Source organism: Haliotis asinina, chromosome 4, assembly GCF_037392515.1.
Source record: "Haliotis asinina isolate JCU_RB_2024 chromosome 4, JCU_Hal_asi_v2, whole genome shotgun sequence".
Taxonomy (NCBI): domain Eukaryota; kingdom Metazoa; phylum Mollusca; class Gastropoda; order Lepetellida; family Haliotidae; genus Haliotis; species Haliotis asinina.
Genome location: NC_090283.1, coordinates 34,869,676 through 34,893,710, shown reverse-complemented (window position 1 = coordinate 34,893,710; position 24,035 = coordinate 34,869,676). Strand labels below are relative to the sequence as shown.

Genomic DNA, 24,035 nt, shown 5'->3' with positions numbered 1-24,035 from the left:
ACCGACAGATGTCACCACCTCACAGACAGTGGTGTGATTCAGTGTCTGCCTGGCTGGCCACACACTGGTTGCGTTGTACAACTGGCGTCTATTAACGTAGTACACGTGGGTCGGCAACCTTGACTGTCATAGCACGCCTGCGTTAATTTTAACCCTAAGCTGATGAGGCTCTGATCACAGAATAGAAATTGTTAGCTGTAATTGTACCATTATAATAAGAATATGTTGCATGAGTTGCTACGTACAGTGGTTGTTTGTAATGATATAGAGGTAACAATGATAAGGTCTATTCACTATACTTAGCTTCACTGTACAGGCTAACACTATTCAAAGCATAGCGTAGACACCGTGCTTTTGAAAGGCCGCCATTCAAAGGTTCATGAAGTGAGCCTACTCATACGTGCCAGTTGTTTAACTGAAAGGTAAATGTGCCCTTATATTGCACGCTGGAGTCGGATTTCCACAATGTCGCTTTACAAATATGGCAATGAAGTTCGGTGTATTGTAGTGTAGCAGAACGCTCCTACTCTCACTGACTGCATCTAAATGTCAGTGATACAGGGTGTGACACTCGCTTCCTGCCATCTACTGCTACCGGCATTGCTGCAGTGATGTGGGTGACTACCGGTGTCAGATGTACCAAACTGTCCTGTGGGAGACTGTATCTGTTATGTTTGAAACTGTATAGATCTATACGAAATTCCTGCCTGTCGTGTGTGTAAGTCTTGCTATCGTTTTGTTGCAGAGGAAAATGGCCAAGTCTGAGGTACAGAAATGCCTGGATTGGCTATTTGAACAGCAGGTAAGTGCAAATCTTGCCAGCACCGTTACCTCTTCTATCTTGGAATTAATGTATCTAATATGTAAACAGGAGTCACATGTTTTAGGACCACATGCGAGACATCATTGTATAGTATAGCGAGGTATCATTGTGTAAGATGTGTTGGTTGTCACTGTAAAACGCCTCGAGTAAGTTGTCACGGTCAAGTTCACAAGTGAGATGCCGTTGTAAAACACCACGAGTAAGGTGTCACTCTAGAAGGCCTCGGGTGAGTTGTCACTGTAAACCACCATGAGTTAGATGTCACTAAATAACACCACGAGAAAGTTGTCACGGTCAAATACCACGAGTGGGTTGTCGCTGTACGACACCACGAGTAAGTTGTCACTGTAAAACACTACGCATACGTTGTCACTGTAAACCTCTACGAGTAAGTTGTTACTGTAAAACACCACGAGTAAGTTGTCACCGTAAAACACCACGGGTAAGTTGTTACTGTAAAACACCACGTTAAGCTTTCACAATATGACACCAGAAGTAACATCTCGCTATTTCCACACAGGGAGAGCTGGAATGCGCCAGTTTCGGCCAGGGGGAGAGCGGTGTTATGAAGGCACTGAGTCAACAGAAAGCCAAGGCAATCCAGATCAAAGACTTCAGTCAGCAGATTGACAAGCTCGTCCAGAACCCGGTCTGTCCCTGTCTAGCTCTCACAACTCACAACTCGAATATCACTAAAGAATGTTCACTATTGCTTTGTAACAGCGAGAAAGGTATAACAAAACCTGTTGTGAAAATATCAATGATCCGTAAGTCTTGTATAACTGACCAGTGGTCTCCATTCATTTGACAGAACGTTGGCGAGGAGGAGGCAGCTGATCTGAAGGGGAAATACAGCTCAGTAGAAGTAAGGGAGACAACTTTGAATTATCACCCCTTAAATTTAACCATCCTTGATTTTAACATTGGGCTCAAGTGACTTTACCTGTTATGTCGTGCTAGTTCACTTTGTTCCTACTTTCTGTCAGTTGTGCTGGTGTATCAGGTGCGTAATGTGATATTTCTGTATTTGATAGGCGCTGTCATCCAAACGAGGCTCATGTTTTGAGGTCATTTCGCAAATCTCAGGGCTTCAAGAGTTAGTGGAGGTAAGTAATATGCCCTAGACTTCTCAGGCATTTGATTCATGATAATATTTCACACGACCCGTTTTCTTTATGTGTATTCCTGAATTCCAGAACCTTTCTACCGAGTTTGACTCCCGGGCTGTACACCTGGTAAACACAGGGGATGCTGGGAAACCCAAAGGCAGCACTGACCAGACCAACGAGAGCATGGCCCGAACTGCACAGGTAGTTATCACAGACTTATCACATACAGGGCAGCTATGCGCATTCAGGGTTACAAAGACGACAAAACACATCGGACTTTAAAGAGTGATTTACAGAAGTGGAATCTATGTTGCATTAGAGTAGAAATACACTAAGTCACGACTTTTCACTTTACATTCAAGATTTCGGAAACTTGTTTTGATACGGCTAAGCCATATGCATCTGTAGGGTGCCAGTCAAATCGCCCCAGCGACAAAACGCCCTAGCAAATTTGGTCAAAATACAGCAGGTTTTATAAATCGCCCCAAGGGGGTAGTCAAAATGCCCCAATTTACTTAATATGGTTTAATATAAGCCATAAATACAGAGTTTCTGTCAACTTCCATACAATATTCTTTACATAATATTTATGTAGTAATATTTCTGATACATTTCCTGTTAGCAAACTGCAAACAGCAAAAAGAGTATTCGTGTATAGACAACAATGTAAATTACAGGTTTGTATAATACGTTTATTGTAAATGCTGTAAATGGATAGATTTTTTTTGTTTTTTTTGTCAACAAATGACTTTGAGTAATCATAACAAGTATGGTATATATAATACGTATAAAACTATCTCGAGTTTTGTCAACTGGGATATCATAATCCTCATACAGAAGTTCCCCATACAGGAAATCAGTTTTAACTTTTAAACTTTTGTCTGCATGGTGGGCTGGTCCATGAATGTAGCTGCTGAACTGAAATTTGGTCTTTCCTGAACTCTGTTCAGAGAGCAAAGATCCTGGTTTAATCGGTCCCAGATTCTTGCTCTCACTTTACTCTCCTTCAGCAGGAGGACCTTGATTGGGAGCAGGGATGCCTACCGATGGAGGGCTTAGATAAGTCAGTATAGTCACATAGTAACCAGGGACCATATAATGTATTGTTCCTTGTTGGCTGATCCATGTATTCTCTAGTTCCACTTGGAACATCTGGCTGTACTATGGCGATGGCATTTTGACTATCCCCGTGGGACGATTTGACCAAACCTGGGGCGATTTGACCAAAGATCTGGGGCATTTTGACCAAATTTGCTGGGGTGTTTTGTAACTGGGGCGATTTGACTGGCACCCCATCTGTGACAATTATAAATAAGTCCTGATCAGGGTGTGAGTTTACACAAACAAAAAAGGACAAACGTATAGAGAGGAATAAATGTATAGATAAATGTATACACGCCCAAATAGGGGGATGTTAAAAACCAATCATAGAAGTCAAAACTGGACATTTTTGTGCTGATACACGACAACACTCTGAACAATGTTGTTTATTATGTCAGTCGAAGAGTGGCTATTATCTCATTGTACTTTGAATAAAGTTACAGTGTTACTCTTTGTCCCTATAGCATAGTATAAATGCATGGATGTATCTGAGAAGGGTAGGCGGAAGGTTTTATAGTGTACATGAGCTATGTTCTGGGTTTAGAACTGCATCACGGCCGTCAGGAGGAACTGGAAGTGGATCCTGACCACGATGCAGTGTTCCGAGGTCCATCTCAAGAACGCAGCAGCCTACCAGGAGGTCAGTACAATAACCAGTCAGCACTCTAACACAATAAAAGGAGGTGAGTACGATAACATAATACAAGGGGGTCCGTATTGAAATGCACCACAAGGAGGTCAGTATTGTAATGCAACACCAGGAGGGCATTATTGGAGGTCAGTGCAGTAATCCAACACAAGGAGGTCAGTGTTGTTATACAGCACTAGGAGATTAGTACTTGAACACAACACTAAGGTTTTAGCATTTTAAAACTAATACAAGGGCATCAGTACCCTTCTGTAATGCACCCCATGAGGTTGAGTACTGCAATATAGCATCTCGAACCATCTCACCACCACGAGGGCAACATTCTGCACATGTTCGAAATATCCACCTCCCCAAACTTAGGTTTGTGTCTCAATTTTCCTCAAAGGTTATGTTTGTATTTAGAGGATTCTTGGAAGTTTGTATTCCTTAGTACGGCTTTCCCCGAAGGTAATGTTGTTATGTATGCAATTCCTCGAGGAGCATGTTGCTATATAAGGGTTTTCCGAAGGTAATATTCTATGTATGGGTTTCCTTGAGGGTTATGTTGCTATGTAAGGGTTTCATGTATTCCTCCCGTGTGAGGCTTGAGCTGAGCGAGGTTGGTGTTGCAGTACTTCCATGAGGTGGAGGAGGCAGAATATTGGATGAAAACCACACTGTCCAGGATCCACCTGTCTTTCGACCGACAGAAGCTGAATGGAGACAAGGCGGACGCCAGGGCCATCTTGAATGAGATCAGAGTACGTCCATACAGACTCGCCAATATGGCTGTCATTCGCAAACCACATTAAGCCGAATTTAGAACACTGAATTTGGTAACACTAAACCTGGTATTGTTTACAGCATATCTGATTAGTTAAAAGTAAACATTGTCTGCGTGTCCTAGGATTACCTCTCCAAGTAACATTGTTCTACATGACGGAGAGGTCGTGTTCATCTCAATTCTCTTGTACCATAACAACATAATTCATGAGCTACTGTTTAGTCAAGTATAAACATAGTTCATTTGATCAAACACTGTTTTCAAATCAAGCATTAAATGGATCGTCCCACGGTTGTAAGACGCGAACATGTTTGTCAGGCACTGTGTTGTCAGTTTATTCCAAGTACGCTAGCTTTGTATTGAACGACTGTACTTATCTTTTCATCACAATATTTTTGTTTTGCATTGTTAACAAACGGAACAAAAACAAACAACCTATAAGTCTTCACACCTTTATTTCTAAATGGCATCTGAAAATAGAAGTATACATGTATATACTCACATACTCACGCAATGATGTAGCAGACTAGCAAGTTGAATTAAAACTTGTGATTGGCCGATTGCATCCAGGCATGTTTTACTGCCATCATGTTATGATCGTGACTTATTTGTGTCCGTGTGCCCAGGACGTCCTTCTGGCCTACCTGCAGTGGCAGACCAAGGTGGACAACTTGTTTGACCGCAGCAGGAACATCGTCCCCGTTCCTCTCCGACTCAAAAAGCTGACTGACCCACGCCCTGCCCTGGTGCTGGTAGACTTCCGCTCAGACGAGGTAACACGTTCATTTGGTGTCTCTATCGATATTCAATTAAGTGGACATAATACTTCGAACTGACAAGCTGAGACATTTTTCATTAGCAGTCATTCCTACGTATGATTGCAGATCGAGTTGAATGAAGGCGAAACTATTACCATTGTCGACAACAGCAACCGCCGGAAGTGGAGGGTGAGCATGCGTTAATCGAATTCAATTGTTTGATTTAAGTTCGTGGTTCTGAGTTTGTTTACACACTGGATTGTCCAAATCTGATTTGTGCCCTTGTATATCGTAATTGCTATCGGATTTAAATATGTTTGGTTGTGTGTATGTTGTCAGGTCACCAACAGTCGTGGACAGACCGGAGAAGTGCCGGCCGTGATACTGGTCATCCCAGGGCCTGCTGGCGAGGCAGTGGACGCAGCAATCAGGTGAGTGAGTGAGTGAGTGAGTTTAGTTTTACGTCGCACTTAGCAATATTCCACCTATATGGCGACGGTCTGTAAATAATCGAGTCTGGACCAGACAATCCAGTGACCAACAACAGGAGCATCGATCTGCGCAATTGGGAACCGATGACATGTGTCAACCAAGTCAGCGAGTCTGACCACCCGATCCCGTTAGTCGCCTCTTACGACAAGCATAGTCACCTGTTATGGCAAGCATGGGTTGCTGAAGGCCTATTCTACCCCGGGACCTTCACGGGTGCAGCAATCAGGTACTGACATAACTCATTATAATACGGTAATTGCATTTCCCTTACTGTGGCCTTGATATTTATTCCTAACTGGATCGAAATACACACGTACACGTTTACAGGGAGTCCTCTGCGGTTTGAAGTTCCAAAACCTGTTGTGTCACTTTGTTGACTGGAGTAGCTGCTTTTTAATGTTCACAGCTGACAACCAACTTAAGGTCGTATTATAGTTGTCATAGTGTAAAGCGGCTTTGAACCCAGTTGTTTCCAAGAAATGTCTAAAGTTTGCCTGTTTCAATCTACATTACACTGAAACTGTTTGTGTTGCCCAGACTCCGGCTGCAGTTGCTGTCACTGTGGACGACTTCAGTGAAGCGCCTGGGTTACCAGATGTTGGCCTTCATGTTGATTGTCTTCAAGGACTGGGACGAGGATGAGGTAGGTCATCGGGAATAACACTGGAGGGACTGGATCAGGGTAGGATCTGCTAGCAGCAGCCTCGCCTCACAGTAGCACAGACCACACAAAGCTGCATCTTAAATCTAACGTCGTGTTTTGACATGTAAAGAGTATATGGCCATATGTTATTTTATGGACATTAGTGAATATAATATGAAGGTGTGTTTTTACCATGTGCGAAGCCTTAGCACTGTCCATAATGAGATTTATGTCAGGAATCCCTGGGATTGACTTGAGATAGGAAGCGAGAGTGATTAACCTAGAATTACATTAAGAGACTAAGGCTTACACACTTAAGATGACCTGAACGTGAAAGGAGGGGCTTGGGGAGAGTTATGTAAACATCGGTCACCAAGGAGTTTGGGTGAACATTGAGCAAGGATAATATAAAGATACTCATGGCTGGGTAAGCATCTAATAAGCAGCACGCAGCAGTGTCACTCTGTGAACATCCTCCGCGGAAATATGACGATGCAGGTTATACGACAGGCTCTGTGTCTCTGTGTGTGGCTTTACAAGCTGCATTATGTATTGTCATGCAAGCATATAACATCTGGAACAGTTTAAGCTTTACAGGTTGTCTGCTTTGTGGCTGTGCTATACGATATAATTGTAAGAGAATGGCATGACGCTTCTCAGTGTTAACTTGATATGTTCATCATTCGGTATGCATTAAATCCTGTATTAACGTTCCACTGATCTGCATCTACTGATAACCTCATCTCTCTATGCAGACTGCCAAGGACAAGGTAACGGGCCATGTGCTTGTCTGTGTTGTCGTCTGCTCGTCCTGTGTTGCGTATAACAACTGTTTTTCCACGTATTTGAAAGTCTAAGTATTCGGCTAAGTCACACACAAGGATATTAAGTGGATAATACCTCAGAACAAGTTACATTAATAAGAAATGTAAAGGTGCATGGTCTGTGTCAGACACAGCTATCGGGCAAGAGGTTTTTATGTGTTAAATTAAGCAGACTGTGCATGTGTATATTCGGGTGGTTGGCTGGCATGACTAAACAAAGGTGCTTGTGTTTCCATACAGGTAAACGTGATAAGCTCATAAAGTGCTCTTACATCTGTTCATTTCAAAACGTGTGCAGTGGACCGCAGTGGTTTCCCTCGTTAACTATATGCCTATGCTTGCGGACGTCACGTTGTGTTGATGTGACAATGTTGTGTTGCCGAAGCGTTCTGTTGTGTGACCGCCTAGGCTTTTTCTCGAATTTTGCACACCTGAAAAAACATGTACCTGAATTGTATATCTGAATATGTACACGTACGAGGGTTGATTGATACGTTCTCAGCCCGTCCCACAACTCCAGCCTATATCACTGGTATGTCACAGCGAACAGTGTCCTCATACTGACGTAATATTGTGTAGACATCCGTTTAGCACACCATGCAAGGTTCATTATAAACTGCTTCTCTATGACGAAGTTAACCAATGTGAGACTTGAGACAATCAACCCTCGTGAATATGCAAATATCTCCTACAAATGACCTATTATTACTGTCAGTATTCCTTACGTCATTCTGTCTATAGTCTGTTCTAGTCTCTATATGTTCTATCTAAACGCCAGTCCTACGTCTTATACGTCCCGTCGACACTCCATCACTTCCAAGACAGTTCTACACCCTGATGTTTCCACCCATACGACACATTTTTCTACTCCCTTTTCCATGCACAGACAGTTTCCTTTCAGGAAGATACAAAGTAGGCACCGTATACATTAGCATAGCCAGAGTCAGAGATGATCATATTTTCTGACTGTAAACGGAGTGATTGGGTGTGTGAGTGAGTGAGTTGAGTTTTACGCCGGACTGAGCAATATCCCAACTGTATCGAAACGGCCTGTAAATAATCGAGCCTGGCCCAGACAATCCAGTGATCAACAGCATGGACATCAATCTGCGCAACTGGGATACGATGTGTCAACGAAGTCAGCTAGCCTGACCACTCGATCTCGTTAGTCGCCCTTTATGACAGGCATGGGTTACTTACTGAAGATCAATTCTAACCCGGATCTTCACAGGTCGATGGTAAACGGAAATATGAGATAACAGATTATATGGATAACAAATAAACGCAATGATATCAACACATACTTTATCGGAAGACTTCCACAGCACAGCACGCCTTTGGCATCACCCACAATTTTACTGTTTCACTTCGGTGTGTGTCATCCGATGTGTACTAACCAAGTTACTTGTCGTTATTGACATTACCTCAGCTACTTGCTAAGCATCTACAAATCTAAGAATAACGATAAACGCGTATATTGCAATAATTCTTCTCATGTGGATTCTTCTCACATTAATTTCAATGAGTATTTGATGATATTTTCACCGTGTTTACACCTTAGTAAAGAAATTGTATCATCCGGCAGTTTGACTGTTAAATGTCTAGAAAGCCTGGCTGTCATGTCCATGTTGGGATGCACGATGGGGCGGTGCCCCTTATGTCCACCCGACTGACGTATTACGTGATGTTTGTCCAGGTGTCCATCCTTCAGTGTATGAAGGAGACGGACAAGTTGGAGCTGCTGCGCATCCTAAAGTACATCGAAGATACACTGGGCAAGAACTGGACAGGCTATTCCGACTACAGCGAGCTGGAGGAACGCATGGAGCGACTGCGCATGATCATGGAAGAGGCGCCCGAAGGAGGTGTTTCCGGTATGTGGAAACTACGTAAATGTAATCTGCTAGTGCAAAGTTATACTAGCCCATACATGTATATATAGATACCGATCACTGACATGTATGTATCACATGCACAAAGGAGTGTGATGTGACGTAGATATTTATATCTGATGGACATATTGGTGGATGAACAGATACATATATACGTGGTTAGTGAGTGTGAGTTGGTTGGTTGGTTGTAGATGACGAGCTGCTGGCGACTGTGGTGGTGCAGATCAAGACTCTGGAGGAGATGTTGATGAAATACAGTGTACGTACACTGACGCTGACATGGATTCACTTAGCAGCACACAGAGACGATAGGGATACTTCTTGGCACATATTTAAGAAACACCTCTTTTACATCAATAGTTATTCTGAAGATTATTAGTTTCATATACTTCATGTAAATATGTCATTTTTCTTTTCAACACGTGCAAAACAACGCCAAATGAATATATGTCAGATCAAAATGTGTAAAAGGTGTCGAGTTTAGCTGTTTTCTGAAAACACTTTTATGTCCATGTAGCTTATCGTAAAGTAGAAGCAAAAGAACAGTATCACGCTATTGTATTCCTGATGTAGGACTTCTGGGCGTACTGGGAGACGTTCAAGGTGATCGTGGAGCTCCTGAAGCAGCCTAAGCACCTGCTGGTGTGTGACAAGTGGGACCAGCTCAGATACATCACTACAGCACACTTCGTCAAGTCAGTCCAATATCTTCATTCTGCTTCCTAATCCCTTTCCTACTGTTACTGATTGGTGGCCATAAAGTATGTAAAGTGCCACTACACTATAACATTAATACAGCATAAAGAGTGCACCCTGTCCAACACTTCGACTACATCTAAGATGACGTATCTCTGTGTTTCTATGCGCAAGCAGTTCTTTAGATGGTTCATAGGTCTGTAAGGAATATTCTCTTAACTAAGGTTGTCAGAACGACTTTTTTTAACGGATGGCTACTCTGAAAAAGAGTCAGGTTTTGTGGACAGATGTATAGCAATGTGTTGTTGACATATGGTAATTGGACATGTGTGTATGGTTGCCAGATATAGGCAGACAGTGTTGGCATATGGTAAGAGTATGTGTGTGGTTGTCAGATTCTGGGACACACATCTGGATATTGAGGACATCAAGAAGTCCCAGGCATCGCTAGCACTGTATGAGAAGCCACGCGAGGAGATGCCAGTCAGTAGTGAGGTGACGGTGGAGACACAGCATGAGGAGACAACGTCCGAGGAGGTTGTGACAGAGGAGGTTGAGGAATGTCACACGTTTATAGTCAAGGTAGGAGTCATGTAGTCCCAGTGTAACCTTCTGAGATACACTTGCTTTTGATAGTGTGTGCATAATGAATATGTCGAACTAGAAGTAGATATGTACCAATCAATATTATTTTTGTTGCTGCCTCAAATACTTAGTATCACTTTTCTACATTTTTAAAATTATTTTTATGTTTTCAAACATCAGATGTTGCCATAATATGTGTTGATATTTCACCAGGGAGTGCTGGACCCGAACAACAACAACGAGATGACTCTGCAGGAGGCTATCATGAAAGGAATCATCGACCAAGCGAACGGTCTGTACATTAACCCACGTTCCGGGCGCTCTATAGACGTCAACGAAGCCATCAATGACGGCAAGATACTCATGGAGATAGTGTCAAAACAGAAGATCCGCGAAGAGAAGAAGACCTTCGGGTTGATCACAATCAAGACAACCCACGAGACTCGGCCCTTCAGCATCCAGGCTGTAGTTGATCCACACACAGACGAGAGACTGTCTCTCGACGTGGCAATGGAGAAAGGAATCTTGGACAGCAGCTGCTCGGAATACAAGACTGAAACTGGAGAGAAGATGCCAATAGCAGACGCCATCTCCAGCGGACTAGTGCTGGTGGAGTATGACGAAAGGCACCACCCCAATGCAAAGCCGGAGGTTGTGACGAAGACGTACAGCGTGAGTGGTGTAGTGGACCAGCTGCGGAAGGAGAAGGTGCCGTTCAGCGATGCCATCAGAAAAGGTCTGCTGGACAAGGAGACGGGCGAGTACATCAACAACAAGACCCATCAGAAGATCTCCGTGCATGAAGCCATCATGAAAGGCTTCATCAAAGCCAGAGTAGTGGCGGATCCAAGCAAACTTGACATAGACCCCGAGAATAAGATCATTATTCAGAAGTTTGAAAATGCCAAGACCAAGCTGTTGAGAGGTGTGAAGGCCATGAAGATGTTTAAGTCCCTGGGGAAACCCCTGCCTTAACTGCTGAATTACGACATACAAAAATCAACATGGTTTGACGATGGACAGATTTGCTTGAGTAACAAGCTGTTAATGTTCACTACAGGGAAAAGTCATCACTGATGACTTTTACATTTAACATATTTCTGAGACCTCACGTCGGAACCAAAACTGTGTGATTTGATCGACTAAAACGTAACACTAATTAATGGTGCTGATTGTTACCCAAGATGACAATTATAACGAATAGCTGCATATTTAGGTGTCTAATGTATTGTGTAACACAATAATCACATTCCATCTTTATTTGAAGCATTTACATTATAGCATGTAGATGGCAACTGTCTGCGCCTGTCCGACAGAGCAGATATCATCTTTATAGTGGATTGCGACATCCATACAAATGGCCTGCCTGTGTGATTCACTACGGTACTCCGACAGGCTTTAGCTGTCTCGACGATTCTCTGTGTTTAACTTAGTTACACTATATGCATGTAAGACTATATAGTTGTGTAATCACTTCAAGTCGTCTGCAGCTCCAATATTTTTAAGTTTCGTCTACTTTGGGAGTGACGTATATCTCAAGTAACTCCAAGGCCAGTTTTATGCAGGAATGTCAGTTGTTGGACGTTAGGCTTTTCATGAAGTCATTCGGGGCACAGTACGATTTGTTGATGTGTAAGCATTTCTTCAGTCATGTGGACCAAAGTGCAGTGTGGCAACACAGAGGGCCTCACTACCACCACGTGTCCATTGCACAGGGTGCTTTTCTTTCTCTGTAGATCTCTATCATGTAGAATCTGAATTGCGGTATTGCAAATGAATAATATATTTGTATTGTTACTACTTTATCAATTAAATTTTACCGTTTTTAAAGTGTGTTGTGTGTGTATTCTCTGTTGATGAATATATTATTAATGCAAATCGCTGTTTGAAGAAGATTAATATGGACTTAATCGTTCAAAATCAGAACGAAGGATCATAGTGATATACTTCAGCAAAAAGACACTCCTACCCACCCACTTCTTTCCTATCCCCCATCACACACACACACACACACACACACCGATATCAACTTGGTATTACATGGTCCTTAGATGGGCGGAAAGTAATATATTCAGTCACAACAAAAGTAAGTACTAATGTATATTTTTTAATATAAATATAAAATGTTAAAGAAAGAAATTATCATGACAATAAAATGTGCACGGGAGGTTGACCACTGAACTTTACCGAGTTGACGGTATACTTTGGGATGATACACCAGACTCCAGGGTATCAACACATTTCAGGGACGATAATCACCAGGCACCTCCACGGGACCCCGGTTGGCACAGTAACAGGGTGACAAGTTCATTCAGTATATGACACGGGGGGTCACGAACTCGTATTGAACCGTCAAGTTAATGCACATGGGATGTGCAGGGTGCAGAGCAGGCAGATCTTCTCGAAATAAGATTTTGATTTAGATGGTGCTCAATCAATTCTGATATGGACATATAAGCAACAAGCACATGGATATATGTGTACCATATTGAAACATGATATGTTATATATGAAACACGTGGATGTATTCTGTTTATTCTTCATCGGGGGAATGAACTTACTTGGGCAGACGTGGCATCGAAACGTGTACGAGTGCGGAAGCTCTATTTGGTGACTTTAAGAATGATGGGATGATGAGAAGATAGTCTGTATATCATGGGTAACGTGAATAGCACATGTATAGGGGATTGGATAACAGACTGTTCATAGCAGAGATTATCTATGGACAACAGTTAATATTACGATAAGTATACAATGAGAACGCGGTATAGGTAATCTAAAATCAGTTGACAAGAAACAGTGCAAAACTCAGAGGACACCATCCTACATGACTGGAGGGAGGACGTACAGGCCCAGGATCACCCACACCAGGGACGACTCAAGACCTGTCGCTCCGCATGTGGGAGGGGCGGGGGTCCCAGTGCCTGGTTCCGGGTAGGAATCAAGCCAGTCATTGACGAGATCCTCCAGTACTGTCAGGGGAAGGGTTCCGCTTTCCAGTACAACGGAATGAAACTCCCGGATGTCAAACCTTTCACCTGTAAACAAGGGAATATATATCTTAGAGTAACAGACTGGAGTTGCAAAAGGTCAGATGTTTATGAGAGTCAGTTCAGTACCTCCAAACATCAGAGACAAAACTAAAATATACTTCTGCTTATAGAAGTGCATGCATTTGCAGGATTCGCTGGATGTATATCTGAACAAACATACGTTTGTGTATAACATGTCTTACTTGTGTAATAAGCTGCTAAGAATGATCGGCTGGTCAAACTTTCTGACTTGGCTATTTCATGTTGTAACAAACAGACACATGCTTACTGACATCAAAGGATCTGCGGGCTCATCATTTCACTAAGCTGTCACCCCCAGTTATTACTGAAGAACGGTTTAGTCATAATGAAATAGCTGCTTGTCTGGACGTAAGCTTAGGTGAAAGTGTTCAACGTGATCACCTTTCGTTATCTGATCAGTGTGAAAAGCCCAGCCGTACATCACCGCCTACCTAGCATCTTCTCCGCCTTCCGTCGTAGCTCCAGGATCTTGATCTCCCCGATCTTGTACGCCAGCGCTTGACCAGGCCACGTGATATAGCGGTCAATCTCTACAGCAACGGCCTCATACGACCTGGCTGTGTAGTTTAGCATGTAGTCAATGGCCTGGTCACGTGTCCAGCTGTGCCAAAATGACCATTCGTTATATGATTGTATGTGACCATCTGAACATCATAGCGAAAAGCCATGGGCAGGCTCTTTTCATGGGTGCTCGCATAATACAGAGGGTGTACGAAGACTTGTGTATACATTGTGCTTTATTTCCCAGCGGTTTTACCTTTAAACCAGCTATGTTCTTGAAACAAACAGACAGTACATACTTGAATGCATGTATGCCTGTGTCCACAACCAGTCTACACGCTCGGAACATTTCAGAACCGTAACGACCCATCCTGAAATAGACTTCGTGGTATTAACAAATGTCTTAAGAATCTTTTTGCAATCTTTATACGGAAAATATATTCCTCTCTGAGGAGGATATATTGCCCTGTGAGAAGAATACATTGCTCTGTGTGAGGAATACACTGCTCTGTCAGAAGAATACACTGCTCTTTTGGAATAATAAATTGCTCTGTGTGAGGAATACACTGCTTAGTCAGAAGAATACACTGCTCTGTTGAAGACAACAATCTTACAGTTCATAGTCATCTCTGTACAGCTTCATCTCCTCGCCTAAGAACTCGGCATACAGTCCCCAGCCCTGCAGCAGACGATGATGGCTGTCAGCACAGACTGAGTGGATGCAAATGATGAACAGCGGGGAGTTAACTCATCTCATCCTACGTCACACATAAATGTCGTTTTCAGATTGGTAGAGCGTTCTTCAATTATTTTCAATGTATCAAGCTTGCACGCGAGGAAATAACATTTTTATGTTACCCACCTGGAATGCCGAACTGCTGGAATACATTTAGTTCTTCGTGTTAGTAATTCTTTATCTTGAATGATTGAACCATGTATAATGTAAGGATGGTTTACGATTGCAAATTGATGGAAGGGCGATAACTCGGTTCTGGCTAACGACCCAACTCATACTTATTCTGATCCGATATACCTGTGCTTCAAACACTTTAAAATTAACATTGAGGTGCTCGTTAAGATAAATACGTTGTTCATTGGTCCCTCGGGGCCCCATGTACCCCTTATGTCTGCTTATGTTACCCTAGCCCTTTGGACCAGTGAACGACTTAAAATATAAATACAGTTTCCCGGGTAACAATTTCACGTTGTCACAATGCGAACATACCTCCACAAAGGCAGTGTATCTCGGGAAGGCAAGAGGAACTTTATTGTAAGCCGAGGATTCCATTTTCTGTCGGAAATCTGGCGTGTCTGATGTGATGGAATAGCTGATCTGGGTTCAAAAACATGACAGCAATTCAACATTAATGAATTCAGCGCATCTGCCTAATCCGGTGAACGTACGTGTACGAGTGTACGAAACCACTAGTACATGATAACGTCGATATATCTGAACGACCACTGAGATGTTGACTAGAAAGATTCTCTTGTTCCCATTGGTAGTTGATTAGAGGCCAGTAATAGTAGTTAGAGTGTCATGGTTATATTGAGTGTAAAGTGAATACTGGGGTCTCGTGTTCATAAATATCCTCCCCAAAAAACTAGAGGAACTGTACTTTCAATGTACGATTGTCGAAATTGGGAGATATATGGGACTGAATCAATGCTGATACAATAATAATGCATGTTTTGAGAATGCATCACCACGTGGGTTTTAGACAAAGCAATGCTGTTCGTTCAGGTATCTCACTTGTTATGTGACTGGAATGTAACATGAAAATTTCAAGTTTACAATTTTCAGTCAGTAGTGTGTGACTGAAACGCTGACCATGCACAGATTCAAGAAAGTTATCGAAGAACATGGTCATCAGTGATTTATCGACCTACCTAAAAAACGTCAAGATTCATAATGACACCCCCATGCACGTGTATGAGGCTCCCACATTGAGCACGTGCTTCCCATGCATTGTGTTTGTGTGTGGTGATATCGTGAAATGATGCTGTATGCACACGATGAATGTAACGTTCCTCAGTGGGTATTCTTTCTACCAAACTTCAAAGTTCAGGTTCCCCTACTTTTTGGAAGAGTATAATATGTTGGATATTTACAGGGTGCTTCTTTCACTTTGTGACATTGTCATGTGTCCAGGAGCTTGTACTGGTCACCCACCTGCAGGTGATGTCCGGGGTTGGCCTCGTGGAGGGTGAGCGCCATCATGGTCAGGTTAGGGCTGAAATAAACCGATGTCAAAGCACAAGTTACTGTCCAACATCATCCACAGATATTATATGCTACAGTTGGATGCTCTGTGTGAACCGAGGGCTGCGGAGTGGCCCAGTAATTAAAGTGTTCGCTCGTCCGGGGTTCGATTCCCCAGATGGTTAAAATGTGTGAAGCCTGTTTCTGGTGTCCCCCGATGTGATATTGCTGGAATATTTCTAAAAAACTGTATAAACCTATACGCACTCACTCTGTGTGAGAGAAGTAAGATACAAGACAACGTTAACTGCCAGGCAGACGACATTATGATGTACAGGTGTTAGCACTGACCTTGACTTGGGGTGCAGAACATTTGCCCAAAATATGCCAGGTCTGGAACCGTCGGCTGATCCACTGCTGTAGGACCCGATTGGACCATCATTGGGCGTTGGCCGGACCCTGCGCAGAATCACACCTGTATAGAAACCCGCCCGTGATGTTCTCCCTACGAATTTACAATAATGGACGTTTTGGTTTTGTTTAAAGTATTGTTTGTGCATCACTTACTCAATTGGTAACCCTGGTATATCACTGAAATACCCCTCCAGCTTTGGTTCCACCACTGAAAAGATCTGCTTCTCAAACTCTTCTATCATCTCATCCTGAAACAAGATGTAGGCATTATACATTGAAGATCCAGGTTAGAATTGATCTTCAGCAATCCATGCTGAATCCATGAATCGATGGGATGGGGTGGTCAGGCTCACTGACTTGGTTGACACATGTCATCATATCCCAGCTGCGTAGGCCGATGCTCAGGTCCCTGTGGTCCCTGGACTGTCTGCCGCCGTATGTCTTGAATATTGCTGAATCCGACGGTAAGCAACAAGTAAAACAAGCAATATATAGAAGTACCCGGCGACTACAGCAAGGGAAGGCCCGAGCATAACCTGTAGTGGATGATCTCGAGCTGGCTTGTATCAGGAGATCATTGTTATCGAGTAGAGAGTAAAGGAATAGGGGATCGCTGTTACGGCGGCATGGGTTAGAGGACTCACTGTTACCGTGAGAGGCGGATGCCCTAGTGGTTAAAGTGTTCGCTCAGCTCGAGTTCGATTCCCCACATGAGTACAGTATGTGAAGCCCATTTGTGGTGTCGACCGCTGTGATATTGCTGGAATAATGCTAAATGCTGCGTAAAACAAAACTTACTCATTGTTACTGGCATATCTTAGGAGATACAGATGGGGTGTCAATATACACAGTCATGGATTTCGGATCACAGTTACTATGTAAGGGAAAGTGATTCGTTATTACAGAGTACAGTGTTCGGGATTCGGTGTTACAGTGTTTTGTCCTGCAACTGTAACGCGATCAGAGGCCCGCAATGTTCAAGGTTCACCAGAGACAGTGTAACTAGGGTATAGGTGATAAACTGCTTTGTAGAGTCAGTAGCTGTGACCTACTGCGGTGTCGAAGAAGAAACGAGTGTCATTCATGATGTTCCTGAAGTAGTCCCTGACGCTTCCTTCAAACCCCTGATCCTTCATGATCTGGAAACCAAATGTAATGCCGTTAATATACTGATACAGAGGAGACAATGCAGATATCCACATAGACAAACCCAATGACCGAGTACTCTCATGCGTCAGTCCCTACCTTCTGCATGTTGCCAACGATCCTGTCCACCTCGCGGAGACCGATGTCGTGGACCTCTTGTGCCGTCATGTTGACGGAGAGATACCACCTGATGCAAGCCTCATAAAATTCTCGCCCTCGATCCAAAGAGCTGATGCCGATATTGGGGCGGGTGTGGGGCATATACTCCTGTGAAATTAAAATATAAAACCTTTCCGAACTGAACAAAAACTGAACACAAGGAGCTAAACGCGTCGTTGATAACATTGTGTCTATTCCAGCTAACAAACTAATATATTATACTAATCAAATCATTCACTGTCCATCTGAATATCATAAAACAGTATAACTCGAACAGAAAGAAATGTGAGTATGATGAACTGGTTATACGTATGATGAGGTGCTTAAGCAGTACAGACCAGACACAAACGCAGTAACAAAGATCATTATTTTATATAAATGTTTGAAACTCATTATGACTGACAAATATCACATTAGGTCTTACATTTTTTATGAATTGCTGCATATTCCCGAAAGCTGTCTGCAGAGCGGAGACTGCTTGCAGCCCCCGTTCTTTCAACGATTGTCTGTGTAAGAAACAAATGCCGATGCTAGTATTCAGGAAAACAATGTTTGATGTGGGGCAAACCTGAAGATGTTAAGTAGACATTAAACCATTCGTCACTTGGCTACAAATTCCAGGATGTCTCCAAATTCCAGGAACTCCACCAACTGTGCACAACAATCCAACTATGCAAAATAATTCAACAATAATCAAAGAGTTTGATTGAAACGCATCAGTGTCTCAGAATATGAAACAAGGTTTTCCAGATTTGAGAATCATTTTAGTTTCATTATTATAAACATGAAATATTCCAAAGTAAATGACACAGAATATCTGAGAAGAAGTCACACAGGTATAATTTGCATTCATTATTGCACCAGGTTAGGTTTAAGTCATTACAGAGTGCACCTGCCAAAAACCCGGAAATTACTTCTATGACTCCAAAACAAACGAGGGTTATTCAACGAGCACTCATATTTGAACAAATTTCTCTAACAGCAGCCAGTATAAAAAATTGACATTGCGGGGTATGTCACCCTCACCCTGGTGTTAGCAGTGATTATGAAGCACGGAGTTACGGAACAAACTTGCAGTTACATGTACTGTTCAATAGTGTATGAAAACCGAAAGAAATCGAACTGTACTGTAGCGCAGTCTGAATTGGACATTGTCACTGCGGTACTTCGGCAGTATTTTTTCATCGGCCGTCCTGACAAATTTGCAAGCGTCTATTTTGAAGACATTGCCGAAAATTGGACTGAAAAGGAAAACACAACTGCATTAGAGTTTTGTGGGTTAAATGACATAGCCGCATCATGTTTTTGTTCCCAGGAAAAGGTACGCCAGATTACAAGCGGCAGTGAAGTGTGTGTGTTCATGGATATTGCAAAGAAACTGCCTGGAACAGTGTCAGACGGTGCACTGGAAACTTTAGAGCATGTTGGAGATGCCCTGGTGTTGTCTATTAGCGATTGGTGTGTATACATAATATGGATGTCTGGATACCTGGATGTGTTTTGTGACCAGGAACCTACTCATTCATGTTTGGCGGAGGGAGGAAACACGTCATGTTTGTTTAGGTTACTTGTACTAAACAGTAGACAGTAGCAAATATCATTTTCTAGACATTTTCTGTGCATCAAAGTCGTTGATACCAAGTGCAAAGGAAATTTCTTAAATGTTTGATGCTGTAAAGGTGAAACCTTATGAGGTTAGTTTGTGGGAAAAATGACTAGTGTGACTATTGTGGTGTCCATGTCTGGTGGTGTTGCTGGACTAGTGTGACTACAGTGGTGTCCATGTCTTGTTGTGGTGCAGGACTAGTGTGACTACTGTGGAGTCCATGGCTGGTGGTAGTATAAGGCTAAAGCGACTACTGTGGTGTCCATGGTTGGTGGTGGTGCAAGACTGGTGTGACTATTGTGGTGTATATGTCTGGTGGTGTTGCTGGACTAGTGTGAGTACTGTGAAGTCCATGTCTGGTGGTGGTGCAAGACTAGTGTGGCTATTGTGGTGTCTATGTCTGGTGGTGGTGTAAGACTAGTGTGACTATTGTGGTGTCTAAGTCTGGTGGTGGTGCTGGACTAGTGTGAGTACTGTGGAGTCCATGTCTTGTGGTGCAGGACTTGTGTGACTACTGTGGAGTCCATGGCTGGTGGTAGTATAAGGCTAAAGCGACTACTGTGGAGTCCATGGCTGGTGGTAGTATAAGGCTAAAGCGACTACTGTGGAGTCCATGGCTGGTGGTAGTATAAGGCTAAAGCGACTACTGTGGTGTCCATGGCTGGTGGTAGTATAAGGCTAAAGTGACTACTGTGGTGTCCATGGCTGGTGGTAGTATAAGACTAAAGCGACTACTGTGGTGTCCATGGCTGGTGGTGGTGCAGAACTATTGTGACTGTTGTAGCGTCCACGACGGATCTTGGACTGGACTTGTATGCCTAAGGTCATGGGCAACGGAGGGCGTACCTGACTTCCGGATCAACTGTACCGTTGTCCAAGGAACCAAGAAAGGGAGTGAAGAATACTGACGCATTGGCCTGACCCAATAAGGCCTCGAACTGTTCCTCAACACGAATCTGAAGTTGAGACATGTCTTAAATTACCATTTCATTCTTGTAAACTGGAAAGGCATACAGTCTGTCAAGATATGCATTCTGCTTGCATTCATTTGTATGTTTGGATAATTTGATGCAGTGACGTCACGCACCGGGTTCGAATCCGCAGACAATGTACTGTGAGAAGCCTATTCATTAGAATCTCTAAAATCATTTACCATTCCTTTGGACCCATTTTCTCATACTCACCCATCACTCACCCACTAAGTGAATCACCCACTCACTCACTCACTCACCCATTCACTCACTAAGTGACTCACTCACTCACCCACTCACTCACTAAGTGACTCTCTCACTCACTGACCACATTGTTATCAGTACCAATGATTGGTTGTGGGAGGTCCTGTTTAGCTCGATGGCAGTCCTCATTAGTGTTTGGAATTCCTGGTACTGAAACAGCAACAAGGCCATACTGGTTGCAGTACGTGTCAGTCATTTTATTAACATGTGACTATTGAAGTCAAAAGAAAGTGTATTCAAGTCATCTTTAAACTTAGCATTTAATCTGTAGATCAAAATGATTAATAACATTTTAGTTCTTAATTTCATAAACTTGAGTTGTTCAAGGCGATGTTGTAAGTACTTGGTTTGGCATTTTCTGCAGTCTGGCAATATAATTCTCGTAGTCGCCCCGAGTGAAGAATGGTAAGGAATTGACAAACGCAGATGGATTCCTTTGTATCCCGTCCATGAAAGTGACCGGATTCAGGTTCTGGTATCTGCAATAGTGTATACCGGAGATTGATTACCCCTGGAATAAATCATACCAGGGCTTGAGTACCATTCTAAATAACCCTTGAGCAATAATTGAGAAGGAATCAAGGGGTCGTGACTGGTTACTTTAACAATGTTCTCAGGAGAAACATGCTATCCCAACCCTTACTGGTACTTTAACAATGTTCTCAGGAGAAACATGCTATCCCAAACCTTACTGGTACATAATACGTGTTCCTATGATGCCATTTGTACCTGCCCTGATCAGGATGTGCGGGTGACCAGGCTGACTTGCATCGCCAGACCGTGAAAACAGTGAGCGTTGGTGCAAATCCCAACTCCTGATTATGCTCTAGATTTGCCAATACCTGATCCATGGTAAAAGGAAGAGAAAATATTGCCTTTATCGGGATTTTTCCCATGATCAAGCTTAGGCGCCGAGATTGAAATACTTCCAGAGCGGCGTTAAACGTAACTCGCTCACTCACTGAAATTGTTCCCCTTACTCTCTCCACTCCCAACCCCGGATGTAGGTGGTCAGCATGTCGTCCAGGATCTTGTAATTGACCAAGTCCGACTTACTCAGGTCAGTCTGTGGGATGGCGACCAGTCGGTTGTGAAAGGAGTCTGCCTTCTCCTGATGCGACAAGAACAAACCTGATTAGTGTTCTCTTTAAAACATTTACGTGTTACAAAACTTATTTGTCAGATATTTTACTTTTTTACTTCAATTTACCTTTCTGATGGCGAACATGGACATATTGAAGGACTCCAGCTGATCATCATAATTGTGTATTCCCTTCGTGGTGGCGGTTACCGGTCTGTCCGACATTCGCCAGGCAAAAAACTCATTGTGCAGCGTTGAGAGATCTCTAGAAGCACTCCCTTAAAGAAAGGTTTACAGTCTAGGATTACAAACATGATTGACCCATTCGCCCGACATTAACTAGGGCAACATGACCATAATCGTATACTTGTCAGATCAACAATAAATAACAACCAAGAGCTCTCCGCTGCTAGTATATCCTCCTGGACCACAATGTACCCACCACGACATATGTCAGCCCCTGACAGTACGCAGAGTATGATCGACAGCGGGATCCACATCCTGAAATGTGGAAACTCAATGAAACATATAACAAACACAAATATGAGAGGATATCATTCATATTGTATATGTTTCCCCATGATAATAATCATCATCCCCCGCCTTCACCACCCTACACTTAATTCAAGGTCACCTCCAGCAGTTTAAGATGTAATGAGTCACCCAATGTATATTCCTTCATACTGGAAGATGCATAATGCAGATCTAGGTATTCTTTTCCCGATACAGACGAATTTGATAATACATTTGTCTCACAAGCGTAATCACTTTCATATTTACGTTCTCCATATTTTTCATAATTTTGCAACTGACATTTTTAGAAGGACCTTAGTTTAACATAATCCACCGTTAGATCAATACCATGCCTACTTTGATATGCTAGGACAATATTTTATGCTTTATTGTAAATTGTCCCAGCGACTGTTGTCATCATGTAAAGCAAACCAGGACACGATGTCATGAGGACGAGACAAACCCCGGTCAGTGATATCCAGCAGATGAAAATAAGCACGACACTGTCCTGGCACGGCTAACAGTAGATTGTGTCAACAGGTCAAACTACAGGTGTCCAGATGACTGTAAGACTGTTAAGTCCCCCCTGTCATGGAGGTATGCCCTGCAATGAAGCGACATTTGTAAAGCAGCCATCAGTAAACCCCAAACACAGAATACTGCGGTGAACATATCCTGGTCTTACCTGGGATGACAGGTCTTGACAGACGTCTCACCAACTCGGATGTCCTGCCTGGTGTGACAAACTTGTGCTCTGACGAATAACTCTCACCAATCAACGCTGTCACATGCAAACTCAGTCAAGGGCTCTTCCCAACAGATGATACAGTTGATTTACAGATCAATGTGTGTAAACATACGCACAGGAATAGTTTTTATGTTCGTTTATGAAATATTCATTCATTCGCTGAGAGGCTGATAGCGGGCCAGCGCACCGGGTGAAGTGTTCGATTTTCAAAATGGTTTGAGTGCGTGGAGGTAGGTTTCCCCTCACCCGATAAACTTTGTCTTCCAATACATTTTCACGCCTGATCTACAGAAACATGATCAAGTATCAAGCAGACTTTGTATGGAGAGAAATGATAAAATCAACTTTTTAATGATCTGATTTTATGACAAGTCGCCTTTTTCCTGTGTCTCTTGATGTGTTATGGATCCACGTATTCGGGGTAAACATAACATGTTCAGTACGTATCAACACTATTTTTGAATCAAGAATGTTAGCAACTGCTTTGAACGTCTCTGCTTTGTATGTTCGGAATGAGCAGACGTTTAAAATGAAGCTCTACTAATCTCAGGGAACTTTCCGCACGACAGCACATGCTCTCCAGTACAACTACGTCAGTGAAGGTAATACATTATTTATCTGCCATGTACTTGTTTGTGTACAGATTCATGCTTGCAGCATCTGACTTGTGTAAAGTAAACCTAGTGTGAGGACCAGCTTGACATGTTAATTTGAGGTCTTCAGTGTCTAGGGCAAGCTGAATCCGAGCTGTGAGCATTACGGCAGTTGGAGAGCTCTAAGAAGAATAAACCTCATGAGGGCCTGCATGGATATGATCTACTTCATGAAGATACATGGGCCTCCAAATAAAACCGTCCACATATATAAGTCACAGATGAAGTACTGCTGACAAACAAGATGCTTTACTAGATCATTGTTGAGACAACCTTGGTAGTTCGCCAAGCAGAAATGTCCAGGAATGCCTTGATAGTTCTCCCTATAGATATAATAACTGTTGCATGAAATTTACGATGTTGACACGTT

The 24,035-nt window shown here is 42.8% G+C and overlaps 2 protein-coding genes across 7 annotated transcripts in view; one reads left to right on the top strand and one right to left on the bottom strand.

Annotated features, from left to right (window-relative positions):
- The window catches only part of LOC137281503 (microtubule-actin cross-linking factor 1, isoforms 1/2/3/4-like), a 31,698-nt gene extending 19,533 nt beyond the window's left edge, over positions 1–12,165 (top strand). For 4 of the 6 annotated variants that reach the window (XM_067812765.1, XM_067812762.1, XM_067812763.1 and 1 more), the window contains 17 exons: positions 746–802; positions 1,344–1,472; positions 1,635–1,688; positions 1,858–1,929; positions 2,020–2,133; positions 3,578–3,673; positions 4,294–4,422; positions 5,072–5,218; positions 5,330–5,392; positions 5,543–5,634; positions 6,233–6,338; positions 7,094–7,108; positions 8,859–9,036; positions 9,246–9,313; positions 9,628–9,749; positions 10,146–10,332; positions 10,549–12,165. In XM_067812765.1, the coding sequence (XP_067668866.1) occupies positions 746–802; positions 1,344–1,472; positions 1,635–1,688; positions 1,858–1,929; positions 2,020–2,133; positions 3,578–3,673; positions 4,294–4,422; positions 5,072–5,218; positions 5,330–5,392; positions 5,543–5,634; positions 6,233–6,338; positions 7,094–7,108; positions 8,859–9,036; positions 9,246–9,313; positions 9,628–9,749; positions 10,146–10,332; positions 10,549–11,310 (2,391 nt within the window). In that variant the 3' untranslated portion in view covers positions 11,311–12,165. The remainder of the gene's footprint in view (positions 1–745; positions 803–1,343; positions 1,473–1,634; positions 1,689–1,857; positions 1,930–2,019; positions 2,134–3,577; positions 3,674–4,293; positions 4,423–5,071; positions 5,219–5,329; positions 5,393–5,542; positions 5,635–6,232; positions 6,339–7,093; positions 7,109–8,858; positions 9,037–9,245; positions 9,314–9,627; positions 9,750–10,145; positions 10,333–10,548) is intronic. The other 2 variants (XM_067812764.1, XM_067812768.1) reach the window with 1 other exon arrangement.
- A 266-nt stretch (positions 12,166–12,431) lies between these two features.
- LOC137282452 (uncharacterized) lies at positions 12,432–22,789 on the bottom strand. The gene is made up of 18 exons (XM_067814207.1): positions 22,728–22,789; positions 22,194–22,252; positions 21,881–22,029; positions 21,651–21,781; positions 21,014–21,149; positions 20,752–20,820; positions 20,282–20,391; positions 18,254–18,335; positions 17,770–17,937; positions 17,577–17,663; positions 16,678–16,772; positions 16,462–16,569; positions 16,081–16,141; positions 15,136–15,243; positions 14,525–14,589; positions 14,210–14,281; positions 13,841–14,010; positions 12,432–13,373 (listed from the first exon to the last, which is right to left on the bottom strand). Exons 2-18 carry the CDS (start codon positions 22,249–22,251, stop codon positions 13,159–13,161), a joined length of 1,884 nt encoding a protein of 627 aa, XP_067670308.1. The 5' UTR covers position 22,252; positions 22,728–22,789; the 3' UTR covers positions 12,432–13,158.
- Positions 22,790–24,035: the final 1,246 nt, after the last annotated feature.